This window comes from Rana temporaria, chromosome 7, assembly GCF_905171775.1.
Source record: "Rana temporaria chromosome 7, aRanTem1.1, whole genome shotgun sequence".
Taxonomy (NCBI): Eukaryota; Metazoa; Chordata; class Amphibia; order Anura; family Ranidae; genus Rana; species Rana temporaria.
In genome coordinates, this window is record NC_053495.1 from 69,630,258 (window position 1) to 69,645,508 (window position 15,251).

Here is a 15,251-nt window from a genome sequence, read left to right on the forward strand (position 1 = left end):
TGCGCAACACATCAGGCATCATACCGCAGAATGGGTTGAATGAATGTAATTTAATTGTATGCTTGCAACTGTATTGATATGTAGTGTATTTATGCGCTGCGTCGCAGTACAGAGAATGTACCCTGTTGAAAGTATTTGATTTTTGTATATTTGCTTTGCAAAATAAACTTAAATATTGCCATCGCATCATTGAGGCGGTGGCTGGGATAGGCTTTACAAACACTCCCAGTGGGTGCTGCCACTGTGTGTGTAAGCACCATGCTGCCAACGCTATACTAGCAGTGCCTTTGCAGCATAAGGGGGAGTGGTGGGGGGCTCAGCCGTGCATTTTCACTGACCCTCCAAACACAAGTGTAGATGATATCTTTTTTTTTTTTTAAATATATTCTTTATTAATTTTCTCCCTCATACAAAAAATTATTCACATTTCACTGATATAAAACATACGTCCATATGAAATCTTGGTATTATCTTTGCATTTTAAACTTAAAGCATTAAAAGTATTTATATTCTTTATTCATTTTCCCACCCTCCCGTCCTCCCCCCTCTCCCTCCCACCCCCCCCTCAATGTTTTTATTTCTGTGGAGTATATACCCTTGTGTATATCCGTATATTTTATAAAGGGAGCTCAATAACTCTCTGGCTATTTCATCGCCAATGCTGGTCCTATTTTGTTGTTCTGTATCCTTTTCGTATCCCCCAGGATTCTACCCACCTATGCCCTTTGGATGTAGCTCTTCTTACAGAGTCCTGCCTATTGCCCATCTTGTTTTGCAAAAATGTTTCACCCAAACCGGCCGCCCTCTCTCTCCAACCACGGCTTCCACATCTCCTCAAAACCTTTCAAATTGCCTCTTTTTATATAGACTGCTCTCTCTTTGCATAGTGACTCATTTACTGTCCTTATCCATTCTCTTACCGCCGGTGGGTTTATCGCCTGCCATCTTGTAGCTATTAACTTCCTAGCTTGAAACAGACATCTCAGTATTGCTACTGTAATGCTTCTTTTCTCCTCTCGCTCTTTCCTGTATCCCAATACACATAGTGTGGCTTCCCTCTCCACTGGTACCCCGAACACATCTCTCAGAGTAGTAATCACTCCGTCCCAGTAGAGAAACAATTTTGGGCAATGCCACACCATGTGTACTAGGTCACCCGTCCCCTGACATCTAGGGCATTTGTCGTCCAATCTTCTACCGAACTTAAACAGTCGCTTGGGGGTATAATAGGCTCTATTAACCAGCATCAGATGTGAGATTCTTTGGGGTGGTGAAACTGAAACCCTCGAGCCCATCTCAAGGATTTTCCTCCACTGCTCCTGTGTTATTCCCCCGATATCCTCCTCCCATCTCTCTCTTACTTTATGGAGGTTTGACCCTCTGTTGATCTTTTTGATTATCTGTCCATACGTTTCAGATATGAATCCCTTTGTTGGGCCGTTTTTAATTAGGTTTTGGAATAGAGACATTTCATTCCATACTAATGTTTGTGTCCTAAATTGGGCTTCCAGAGCGTGCCCTACCTGAAGATAGGTGAAAAATGAATGTTGCGGAATATTAAATTCCTCCCTCAATTCCATAAACTTTTTATACCTTTCTCCCTTATACAGTTGTCTCACCCTTTTTATTCCGTGCTTTTCCCAATCTCCCACCTTTCCAATAAAGAGTACTTCCGGTAGATTATTGTTATTCCATAACGGGGTATATTCTGAGAGTCCCATATAGCCCATCAGTTTTTTTACCGTTTTCCATATCTTTGTTACCATCCTTATTGTTGGAGTCTTATCTCTAAAGGCATCTGCTTCCAGTGCTTCTATAATGGAATCATGTACCGCCCCATTCAACATTATTCTCCCATTAGGGGTCCCCCCCCCCCGGGGTATTACATCCAATTAGTTGTTGTAATTGTGCCGCTAGGTAATGGCTCTCTGGGTGAGGAACTGCCAGTCCTCCTTCCTCTACCGGTAGCTGCAATGTACGCAGTCGTATCCTAGGTTGACCCCCTCTCCATATCAGCTCTCTGAAGAGCGTTTCGATTTTGTTAAACCATTTCTTACAGATCCAAACAGGGCAATTATGCATTATATACAGCAGCTGCGGTTGCCAAATCATGATATCTAAAAGGAAGTGTCTCACTAAGCTTATGATCTTCACCATTATCATGCTAATGATCACAGTACAGCAGCTGCTCTATGGCGGTCTGCCACATGGCTGTTTCAACTGAGTTGCCACTAGCAGCAGTTTTCAGGTGCTGCATATTACTGTATCGCTATATCTGCTTCTGTCTGTATCTACAATAAAGTGCTGTACAGTTCAGTTGTGCCACTTGCCTGTGCACCGGGATCCCTGTGCTGCGCCCTCAGCAACCCCTCCACTCAGTCACCTCCTGCCACCGGCTACAGACTCATGGACTCACCTTTCTAAACACTTACTGACTGAGGTAGATAGATCACTCTGCCTGGGAAAGGCAGTAAGCAGCTGGCTGGAACTTTAAATGCAGCATCAGAAACCAACCCTGCTGCTGCCTCCTTGGCCCCTCTGCTGGACTGATAGCACCCAAAGAAATGTAACTTAAAGTGCAACTTTACTCATAACAACTTGATAAAAATAAAAATGATACTATCAAAACTTGTGTTCGCTGTAAATTGCCTTCAGCATTGCTCCTGCCTTTTTTTGCTGGAGGCTGCCATTTTGCTGAAGCCCAGAGTGCCTTAAACAGTAGAAAATCTTTAGACTGTCAGCAGATCGGTCTCTACATATTTGGCACGGTGCCTAAAAATAGAGAGCAACTAAGCATGTGCAGAGCAGGATGAGACAGTGTATTACTGGATTTTAAACAGTATAGGTCAGGAGTCTCCCAGTACGGACCGCGGGCCACATTCCACCCGCTAGGGCATTTTTTGCGTAATTGACTCTGGATCTACACCGGGGGACATTGTTTTTGTTTTTTTAATATGGGTCCAGTATGGATTTTGGGGTGGACCCCACACCATTTTTTAAAAACATTTTGGCTGTTTTTTTCTCATTGAATTTGTGTTCAAAACTGATGAAATGTGTGATTGAGATGTGTAGCCATAGAAGGCAATGATCCTGGAATTTGCATCTGAATCACAGCAGTGCTCAGTAAACGCACAGAATTATTTTTAAAATCGTAGTGAATTTGTAAATTTGTACTGCTGCTGCACCACATACGTGTGAACCGGCTTCATAGAAAGCTGGTTTGGTTTACATGTCATGCAAATTGGATGTGCTTCAAAACACATCTAATTCACATACTGTATACAGGTGCATCTAAAAAAAAAAACACCAGCAGATGACATGGCTGCCCGAAATTATCATGGACTGTGGAAAATTGCCCAATTCATTTGGAAATCAAGGTCCCAGAGTCTGGAGGAAGAGTAATGAGGCACAGAAGCCAAGTTGCATGAGGTCCAGTGTGAAGTTTCCACAGTCAGTGATGATTTTGGAGCCATGTCATCTGCTGGTTTTGGTCCACTATGCTGGTTTTGGTCCACTATGTTTTATCAAGTCCAAAGACAGCACAGCACTCTTCCAGGAAATTCTACAGCACTTCATGTTTGCCTCTGCTGACCAGCTTTTTGGAGATGCCAATTTCATTTTCCAGCAGGACTTGGCACCTGCCAACACTGCCAAAATTACCAATATCTGGTTAAATGATCATGGTATGGTATCACTGTGCTTGATTGGCTAGCAAACTCGCTTGACCTAACCCATAGAATATCTGTGGGGTATTGTCAAAGGGAAGAGGAGACACACCAGACCCAACAATGCAGACGAGCTAAAGACCACTATCAAAGCAACCTGGGCTTCCACAACACCTCAGTAGTGCTACAGGCTGATCGCATCCATGCCACGCTACATTGATGCAGTAATTCATGCAAAAGGAGTCCAGACCAAGTATTGAGTGCTTACTATACTGTACATGGACATACTTTTCAGTAAGCCAACATTTCAGTAAGCCAAATCCTTTTTTTATTGGTCTTATGTAGAATTCAAATTTTTGGAGATACTGAATTTGGGGTTTTCACTAGCTGTAAGCCATAATCACTGAAATTAAAAGAAAGAAATGCTTGAAATATATCACTCTGTGCGTAATGCATCTAAAATATGTGAGTTTCACTTTTTGAATTTAATAACTGAAATAAATTTACTTTTTGATGATATTCTAATTTTATGAGATGCACGGAAAAATTCCATCTTTTACATATGAGTGTGCTAAGGTTTGTATGTATCTTCACAGTGAGTAGTCTCAAGTTCTAAGCCTCCCACTGCACAATTTTGCAACAGCGCTTTGTCCCCTGCCTAATTATCCAATTACTCTACTATAGGTGCCCCAGGCTGAACCCCCCCCCCCCCCCATTTCAGGAAAAAAATATCTGAGGTCCTGATTGTAACAAACAACTTATTAATGTTGAATATGAATGATAATGCCAGATGGTTTTCTTAAGTACAAAGTACATTTATAAACACATACCCCTTAGTCCATTCAATTCCCCAACCCAACAGTGTTCATCCTTCTGGGAAATGATCTAATTAAAAAAAAAAAAAAATGAATATTGTATTTTAGGAATTACAATGTAATTAAACTTGTAATTAAATATGTCCACCCAAGATACCGTAATGATGTCATTTTTGCGAAAGCCAAGCTCATCATCATCATGGCGCTCAAAGTCCAAAAGTGCCTTAGCTCTGCGACGCCTGCTTCGGGAGCATGAGACATAATTTTCATGATCTCTCTGATGACTTTCCATAGAGTAGTCAGGTGTCAGGTCCTGTAAATAAATAAAACTACTTTAAACCATGGTTATACAATGAAACCTGTTCCCATTGAAATACCTTTCATAAATAGCAGAGAACAACCACAACATTCTCTGCATCCAGCAACATTTCTATTAAATAAATATAACTTCTCAAAAATGGTACATTGTTTTCATATCTCAACAATTTTTTTTTAAACAGACACTACTGTGTTTTGGTATGTTTTGTGCAGGTTTAAGCTGAATTCCAGAGAAATATATGCTGAACTCATTGTAATATATGGCATAGTCCAGAGTTCCACTGTGGAATGAGGAGTACTAGCAATTAACCCACAGCTGAGCATCCTGAGCACAGAGAAAAAAGGGCCGAGAGCCCAGCCATGACAGTACCCCCTCCTCAATGACCCCTCCCTCTCGGATGACCACCAGGTTTGAGGGGAAAAGGTCTATGAAAAGCATGGGAGGACGACAGTAGCCTTTACGTCAGAGGATGAGACCCAAGAGCGTTCCTCCGGAACTTAACCTTTTCAATGAACCAGGTACTGTAAGCGCCCACGGGAGTAAATGATCGATTGTATCTCATACTCCTCATGGTTGTCATCCTTCACTGGGTGAGTACATGGTACAGAGATGGTAAAGTGGTTGCTTTGAAATACGCATGTTAGAACGAAGTTCTAATGCGCAAGTCACTGGGTTGATCCTAATAAATTGTGGTGCCAGTTTCAGTGAGGGAACACAGAGTCTGAGGTTATGAGATGCCAGACCCGCTCTCCAACCTGGTAGGAAGGCGCAGGTAGGTGTCGGCAGTCAGCATGGAGTCTACACCTCTCACTGGCATGTGGCAAGGACTATTGGACCTGCACCCAAGTGGAACGAAGATCTCGGAGATGCTCCTCTAATGCAGGAATTCTTTGAGGAACAAACGGGAAGAGCATATGTTCTGTCCCAGAGGGTTATACCACGTCTTTGTCGAACTTAATGGTTCCATGGGTCTATATATTGGTTCTCTGCCTAACTGCAGTGTGGATTTTTTGGCTTCAGTGACCATGTATATGGAACTGACTATAAGGCGACATACATATCAAGATTTCTTAAAGAGGAAGTAAACCCTGATGGGTGTTTCTTCCTCTTTGTTCCCTGCAAAGTAAAAGCATAATGGGCCACTATGCATCGCATAGTAGCCCATTATGGGCCACTTACCTGCAGAAAAAACCCACATTGTCAGCGATGTCCCCTCTCTCTCATCGCATCCATCTTCAACCCCTCTTCCTTCTGGGGCCGTAGACTCTGGCTCTGCTATTGGCTGGAGTCGCGTGTGCGCAGGAGCTGACGGGCACTATAGAAACGGCACGGATCGTGCCCTTTCTTTAGTGTGCCGGCTTCTATGGCGAATATCTCCTAAACTGTAGCGATATTTCTAGTACCTACAGGTAAACCTTGTTATAGGCTTACCTGTAGGGAAAAGTGGTTGTACAGTGTGTACAACCACTTTAACTCAAAACACCTGTAAAGGTTTCCTGAGCATTTAAATGGTCTCTCAGTCTGATTCAGTAGGTTAACCAATCACGGGGAAGACTGCTGACTTGACAGTTGTCCAGAAGACAGTCAATGACACCCTCCACAAGGAGGGCAAGTCACAAAAGGTCATTGCTAAAGAAGCTGGCTGTTAACAGAGTGCTGTATCCAAGCATATTAATGGAAAGTTGAGTAGAAGAAAAAAGGGTGGTAGAAAAAGGTGCACAAGCAACAAGGATAACTGCAGCCTTGAGAGAATTTTAAAAAAGGGCCATTCAAAAGTTTGTCACATTGCCACATTCCTTGTGTCAAGCCACTCCTGAACCAGAGACGTCAGAAGCGTTTTACCTGGGCTAAGGAGAAAAAGAACTAGACTGTTGCTCAGTGGTCCAAAGTCCTCTTTTTGGATGAAAGTACATTTTGCATTTCATTTGGAAATCAAGGTCCCAGTGTCTGGCGGAAGAGTGGAGAGGCATAGAATCCCAGTGTAAAATTTCCACAGTCAGTGATGATTTATGTCATTTGCTGGTGTTGATCTACTGTGTTTTATCAAGTCCAAAGTCAGCACAACCCTCTACTAGAAAATTCTAGAGCACGTCATGCTTCCCTCTGCTGACCAGCTTTATGAAGATACTGTTTTTATTTTCCAGCAGTACCTGGCACCTGCCCACACTACCAAAAGTACCAATAGTTTAAAGATCATGGTATCACTGTGCTTGACTGGCCAGAAAACTTGCCTGACCAAAACCCTATAGAGAATCTGTGGGGCATTGTCCACAGGAAGATGAGAGACAGCAGACCGAACAATGCAGACAAGCTGAAGGCTGCTATCAAAGCAATCTGGGCTTCCATGAAACCTCCGCAGTGCCACATGCTGATCGTCCCCATGCCACAACACGTTACATAGTTATAGAGTCGGTAAGGCTGAAAAAAAGACAATAGTCCACCTAGTTCAACCTGTGTAGGTGCATGTATCAGTGTCTATACTGATTTCCCATATCCATGTATGTTGTGTCCTTTAAGATGTATATCCAAGAGTCTTAACAATATCCATATGCATCCACCACCAATTGTGGGAAAGAGTTCCACATCCTGAAGAACCCCTATGCAGTTTAAGGTCAAACCACTTCTCCTCCAGTCTCATTGTGTGCCCCCGTGTCCTTTTACAATCCCTGTGACAGAATAGTTTATTTCCTATGCTGGGATCCCCATTGGGATATTTGTAGATTGCTATCAAGTCCCCTCTTAAGTGAGAATACATTAAGTGTTTGCAGCCTTTCCTCGTAATTGAGGTCCTCTAGTCCCCTTATAAGTTTTGTTGCCCTTCTTTGGACTCTCTCTGGCTCTAGCACATCCCTTCGGAGAACTGGTGACCAGAACGGTACGGAAAACTCCAGATGAGGTCTGCTCAGAGCTTTATGTAGTGGCAGAATTATAGATTTGTCCCTGGTGTATACCCCCTTTTTGTTATGCATGCAAATATTCTGCCTGCTTTGGTAGCTGCAGCTTGGCACTGCATGCTGTTGCTCAATCTGTCAGCTATTAGCACCCCTAGATCCTTCTTCCTCAATTCTCCCAGCTGTTCTCCACCTAGTGAATATTTTTCATGAAAAAATGTTTGACCAACATTTCTCAACATTAAACCTCATTTGCCATTTGTCTGCCCACTCTTATTATGTTCAGGTCTTTCCGCAAAATTTCTATGTCCTGCGAGTTTATTACTCTGCTTATCTTTGTGTCATCCACAAAGGCGGAGACTGAACTAGTTATCCCATATTCTATATCATTTATTAATATGTTGAATAGAATTGCTCCCAAGACAGAATCTTGGGGTACCCCACTTACCACTCCAGACCAGTCTAAGAACATGTTATTTATCACTACCCTTTGGTAACCAGTTTTTTACCCAAGCACAAAGCCTATGATCCAAGCTTGTGGACCTCAGCTTGTAAATTAAGCATTTATGGGCGAACGTTTCAAATGCTTTTGCAAAGTTCAAATACACAACATCCACAGGCCTCCCTCTATCTAGATGGCTGCTTACTTCCTAGTAGAATGTTAGCAGAGTGGTCTGGCAGGAACGTCCTCTCATAAACCCATACTGATTACCACTAAGGTTTTCACTGGCTGTATGCCATAATCATTAAAATAAAGAAATGCTTGAAATATATCACTGTGTGTAATGAATCAATATACAAGTTTCACGTTTGAATTGAATTACTGAAATAAATGACCTTTTTGATGATATTCTAATTTTTTGAGATGCACCTGTATATCCTTCCTCCTAGGACACTAGTGAAGAACCGTGGCATGCTTGATAAAAATGCGGAACAACACACAGGTCATGTCATATCTCTGATGCGTCAGGGGGAAGAGGGTGTTTAACCACCTAAATAGATACAAATATGGAAAAGACACACATGGCAGAGACGAAAGAGCTGCACACCCCGAAAATTATACAAAATAATCCAGTGGCATGAATAAAAAACAGTAGAATTGGTCTGGTCCTTCCGGGACGCCGAGGGAGCCACACGTGGGCTGTTTGGGTTTTTTATTTTTCTTCTCAGCAGCCTGCACGCCTTTTCTGTGGGGAAGGGGGAGCTTACTGGCACCTGGGTGTGATCATCCCTATCATTAGACCTACAAGCCCATATAAGACTGGATGCTTGAGACTCCAAGATGATTACAAGCAGGCCAACATGGACGCTACTGCATTTACTCCCTAGTGGCACCTGAATATTTTTCTGCACAACTGCAAGGAGGTCTCCAAATACAAAGGAACCCTACAAGACCAAACAAACTTATGTTACTACTAGACTATTAAACGGGTAAATGCCATCATCCTTCACTACACCCTTACTATTGTTTTAGCTTTTGACAACACTATTTTTGGTCACTCACCAGCATACAGCTGGTGCACACACTTGTGTTAGAATAAATGTTTCACTTACCCTAAGGTATTTCCTTAAACCTCCATATCACTGAGCACATATTGCTTTGTCTGACTGTATACTGTCAGTCTCCCTGACACACCATTGCACTTTTTGTCTACCACCATATTCATTCACATGATCACCTATCTATACCACTTTTTGGACTATTACACCACTATATTACTTTAACCAATTACTTTTAACATTGACTAGTTATCCCTAATGGGACGCCAATGATACCAAAGGATTTAGCATATCGGCAACTTGTATTTGCCGTTAGTCCTTACTTATACTAATATGGGCATACAAACATTCAGAAACGCTTATAGTTAAACTTATACTTTGGCTTAATATGCTATGAGTTTACCCTTTTAATCTTTTCACTAACACATGGCTAATATCTGGGTGGTCTTCACAGGTGCCGACTCAGTGGACGTTTTCTGTGTGGCTCCTTACAAGCCCCTTGGGGTGGTCCCCTTTTCCCTTCGGTGGTGCTTGGGGGGGGGGGGGGATGTGGGTGGCAATCCAGCCCCTGGATTTAATCAACAGTATCATCTCTGGTCACATGAATAGTTATTTCACCGTTTTTCACGAGTGGTAAATATACCATTATGATTTATTCAACAATATGTATGATGTTTTTCTAAACTTCAAATATATGTAATGTTATAAAAGTATATATTTTTATAGAGCCAATTGTCCCCCTGAGGAGACCGAACAGAGGTCGAAACGCGTCGGGGCTCGCACACCGCATAGCTTTTGCTATGTAAGAGATGTGCACAATTATGTTCTTTTATTGCATTCAATTGTATTTGTACTGTATCATTGCACCAGACCAATTCTACTGTATTTTATTCATGCCACTGGATTATTCTTCCAATAAATAACTCTTTTTATTCGAATTTATGATCTTGTTACATTGCTGTCTAAAGCCCCACTGGGGAAACTTTCCATTTTGTATCATTTTCGGGGTGTGCAGCTCTTTCGTCTCTGCCATGTGTGTCTTTTCCATATTTATAGTATATTAGTGTAAGGGTTACCCAACATCTCCGTCAGTATTACAAGCAAGAATACACTGAAGTTTGACTCACAATGTTGCAGTTTTTAGGCTCAGTGCACTGGAAGTGACGTGCAACTTGTAGGATGGCTTCCCGCAGATCTGCAACCAATGCAGTCTGTTTGATATTCTTTGCTTTTAGAGCTTCAAAGTCATCATCGCCTGTAATAGAGATAAAATCAGATACAAGTCTCAGACATATATTATTCAGCAGACAAGGGTTTGGGTTTATAAAGCTTCTACATTTTGATGTAGCTTAGCGGGATGTTGAGAGAGTTCCTTATATCCTTGCAAAATTTGAACATTTACATTTTTGTATGCACAATTTACTAAAATTATGTACCTTCTACTTTTAAAACAAAACGCCAACTTAGAATTCGATTTTCTGAACACCTGAAGAGTATTCGGTTAAAAGAAGATACCCCCATAACACAATATTTTCTTCAGTACCATCAGGGAAAAACCACAGGACTCAAGGTAAAAGGCTTTTTTGCCCTTGATCTCCAGGAAAGATGTGGTCACTGATTCAGTACTGATTAAGAAAGAAAAATCTTGGATATTTAGGCTCCAGACACTCCAACCTAAGGGCTTGAATACCGAACTCACTGAAGATTTTTCTGGAGCCATAATAGAAAAATTACAGATACCTTAAATATTGTGTATCTGTCATCCATTTAGATGGCCACTGTATAGGCGCTTGCTATTCTTAATACTGGAAAATATATCCCTGAATAGACCAATGAATGCAGAATATTTAGATCACTAGTTAAATCTAGGTATTGTAAATTTTCATTTTATCTAGGTTTTTCAGTAAATAGATCTTTTTGGCTGTGCATTTTATGATATATACAGTGAGGAAAATAAGTATTTGAACACCCCGCTATTTTGCAAGTTCTCCCACTTGGAAATCATGGAGGGGTCTGAAATTGTCATCGTAGGTGCATGTCCACTGTGAGAGACATAATCAAAAAAAAAATAATCCAGAAATCACAATTTATGATTTTTTAACTATTTGTATGATACAGCTGCAAATAAGTATTTGAACACCTGTCTATCAGCTAGAATTCTGACCCTCAAAGACCTGTTAGTCTGCTTTTAAAATGTCCACCTCCACTCCATTTATTATCCTAAATTAGATGCACCTGTTTGAGGTCATTAGCTGCATAAAGACACCTGTCCACCCCATACAATCAGTAAGAATCCAACTACTAACATGGCCAAGACCAAAGAGCTGTCCAAAGACACTAGAGACAAAATTGTACACCTCCACAAGGCTGGAAAGGGCTACGGGGAAATTGCCAAGCAGCTTGGTGAAAAAAGGTCCACTGTTGGAGCAATCATTAGAAAATGGAAGAAGCTAAACATGACTGTCAATCTCCCTCGGACTGGGGCTCCATGCAAAATCTCACCTCGTGGGGTCTCAATGATCCTAAGAAAGGTGAGAAATCAGCCCAGGACTACACGGGAGGAGCTGGTCAATGACCTGAAAAGAGCTGGGACCACCGTTTCCAAGGTTACTGTTGGTAATACACTAAGACGTCATGGTTTGAAATCATGCATGGCACGGAAGGTTCCCCTGCTTAAACCAGCACATGTCAAGGCCCGTCTTAAGTTTGCCATTGACTATTTGGATGATCCAGAGGAGTCATGGGAGAAAGTCATGTGGTCAGATGAGACCAAAATATAACTTTTTGGTCATAATTCCACTAACCGTGTTTGGAGGAAGAAGAATGATGAGTACCATCCCAAGAACACCATCCCTACTGTAAAGCATGGGGGTGGTAGCATCATGCTTTGGGGGTGTTTTTCTGCACATGGGACAGGGCGACTGCACTGTATTAAGGAGAGGATGACCGGGGTCATGTATTGCGAGATTTTGGGCAACAACCTCCTTCCCTCAGTTAGAGCTTTGAAGATGGGTCGAGGCTGGGTCTTCCAACATGACACTGACCCGAAGCACACAGCCAGGATAACCAAGGAGTGGCTCTGTAAGAAGCATATCAAGGTTCTGGCGTGGCCTAGCCAGTCTCCAGACCTAAACCCAATAGAGAATCTTTGGAGGGAGCTCAAACTCCGTGTTTCTCAGCGACAGCCCAGAAACCTGACTGATCTAGAGAAGATCTGTGTGGAGGAGTGGGCCAATATCCCTCCTCCAGTGTGTGCAAACCTGGTGAAAAACTACAAGAAACGTTTGACCTCTGTAATTGCAAACAAAGGCTACTGTACCAAATATTAACATTGATTTTCTCAGGTGTTCAAATACTTATTTGCAGCTGTATCATACAAATAAATAGTTAAAAAAATCATACATTGTGATTTCTGGATTTTTTTTTTGATTATGTCTCTCACAGTGGACATGCACCTACGATAACAATTTCAGACCCCTCCATGATTTCCAAGTGGGAGAACTTGCAAAATAGCAGGGTGTTCAAATACTTATTTTCCTCACTGTACCTCTTTGGTAAAGGGCAATTCCCCTTTAGGGTAGCGCAGCTTAAATTAGTTGAATCTAGTTTACTCTATTCAAATTCTGACTTTTTGCCCTTGTGTGCTGACCCCCCTAAACCAATTTAAAAAGGTTTGCCATGCCATATATTTGTATTGTCTGATTAAACCTTTTCTTGCTCCACCCGACGCTGCGTTTCTCCCGAATAGGCATCAACAGGGAAAGGAGGCCTACGCCTCCTTTCCCTGTTGATGCCCATTCAGGAGAAACGCAGTGTCGGGTGGAGCGAGAATCGCTGACATCACCACGCCCCCAGCTGATCGGCCTGAGCTGATGCTGGTTTGATTTGCACATGCTTCCAAATTTGAAACTTTGTAACAGTGCAGTTTTTTAGATGTCAGTTTTCTTTGTTTCTTTGAGTGGAATAAAGAGCAACTTTCTTATGAATTACTGCACTATGAAGTACTCTTTTTCCTTTTAAACCTACACGTTCCCACATGATCTGGTGAGGCTGCTATACCTTGGAAATAATTATTGGGAGAAAACAGCAGAGCTGTTCCTGGACTTCCATTTGAGGAGGAGACCTGGATTGATCGCTTCTGATCCAGCCGTGGATATCCCTGGTTCTGAGCCTTTCTGATCCCTGTGGGGGTCCGACGGATCTGGTAAGCGGCAATCCTTTTTATTTAGACGTGGGGATTTCGTGTCTATAAGTTTCCTGCATCCATCCAGTCATCCAACGGAGGATTAATATCGCATATGAGCCAGCACATTGATGCCATTGTGCGAGGACTCACCTATTCATAACACATGTTTGACACAGGAATAAAGACACTTGATTTAATTTATTGTCCATTCTTTTGTCTGTCAGTTTTTGGATTTGAACACTTATACATGTTAATTTTATTGTTTTGGTAGCGCACTTTTTTCCTTTAAATATGTCCAAAGCCCAATATTAGGCTTTTTGTATTTAGGTGCAGCACCGTCACCTTTAATTGGTTTTCAATTTTTTCACATATTGACATTTGCACTAGCACTTTGCCTTTTAAGGGGATAGCGCGAATTGTCTTTGCCATACACTTACAAAACACAGCACACATAACTGCAGCGTTTGCCATATCAGGCCTGATCCCTGCAATCGCTAACAGTTTTTTTGGAAGCGTTTTATACAGTCGCTGACAGTCAGGTGCTTTTTTTTACTTGTGAATTCTTACTAGTGTACCATTAAATTTAGAGCCCAAAATGGCAAATAGAAGGTACACTAGTAAAGAGGCCTACGAGTTTCTGAGCATGACAGATAGTGAAGAGGAGGTCACGCATCTGTCAGATTCAGACTCAGAATATGATCCCGTAGATGACAGCGGCTCCATGACAGATAGCTCTGGCGACAAAGGTGAGGTCCCTGCCAAGGTCAGGCGTACCCGACCCCATTCTGCTGTTGAGGTGCAAGAACCGCAGGTCCCTCGTATGGAGCAGAGAGCCAGTACTAGCGCCGCCATGCCTTCTGGTGAACTGGCAAGCACCAGCGGCCTAGTACACCCTGGACGTACATTCAGCACTGCAGTAACACTTGAAGTGGCGAGTCCTATAAGTGCAGTTCAAGCTGGCGAGTAGTGTCCCGCTGCCACCAAGAAGAAGACAAAGACAGGCCCATTGTGCCCATCCTGCTGCATTCGCCAATTCTGATTGGGTCCCCACCACTTCTGCAGCACCTGTACTTCCCCCATTCACTGGCAAACCCGGTATTCAGGTGGTAACAGACGATTTTACGCCACTTGATTTTTATTCACCATTTTTCATGGAAGATCTCTATAACTCTATTGTGGACCAAACTAATTTGTATGCTGAACAATTCATCGCTGTTTGTCCCAAGTCCTCCCTTGCCAAAGAATGGAAACCAATTACGGTTTCCGAATTTAAGATCTTTCTGGGCCTTTCCCTCAACATGGGCATACATAAATTCACGAAGTTGTGGACGTATTGGTCCACACGCCAAATTGACCATATGCCCGTGTTCTCTGCCTCCATGTCCAGGAAACGATACAAGGTGATCTTGCGGTTCATGCACTTCAACAACAATGAACTTTCTCGTCCTTGTGGAGACCCTGAATAAGATCGGCTCTACAAAATTCGGCCCCTCATAAACCACGTCAAAGTTTTACAGCCCTGTATACTCTCTATCAAGTTGTCTGCGTTGACGAGTCCCTGATTACATTTTCTCACTGCTTGTCTTACAACCAGTAACTTCCCAGCAAGCATGCCAGATATGGGGTCAAGCTCTATAAGCTCTGTGACAGGGCAACAGGCTATACGTGGAGCTTAATGATTTATTAGGGAAAAGATAGTCACGTAGAGCCGGAGAACTCCCCAGATTACATAGGGAGCGCTGGCAAGATAGTGTGGGACTTGGTGTCAGACTTGGTGTCACCCTTATTCAGAAAGGGGTACCACTTATATGTGGACAATTATTACACAAGCGTGCCACTTTTTAGTCACTTGTTTGATCGTCAGATTGGCACATG

At 42.4% G+C, this 15,251-nt stretch overlaps 1 protein-coding gene across 6 annotated transcripts in view; it reads right to left on the minus strand.

Moving 5' to 3' along the window:
• The window catches only part of SGSM3 (small G protein signaling modulator 3), a 439,637-nt gene that overhangs the window by 153,498 nt on the left and 270,888 nt on the right, over window positions 1-15,251 (minus strand). For all 6 annotated transcript variants that reach the window (XM_040359570.1, XM_040359574.1, XM_040359572.1 and 3 more), the window contains 3 exons: window positions 10,318-10,445; window positions 4,638-4,793; window positions 4,496-4,550 (listed from right to left, as the gene is read on the minus strand). In XM_040359570.1, the coding sequence (XP_040215504.1) occupies window positions 4,496-4,550; window positions 4,638-4,793; window positions 10,318-10,445 (339 nt within the window). The remainder of the gene's footprint in view (window positions 1-4,495; window positions 4,551-4,637; window positions 4,794-10,317; window positions 10,446-15,251) is intronic.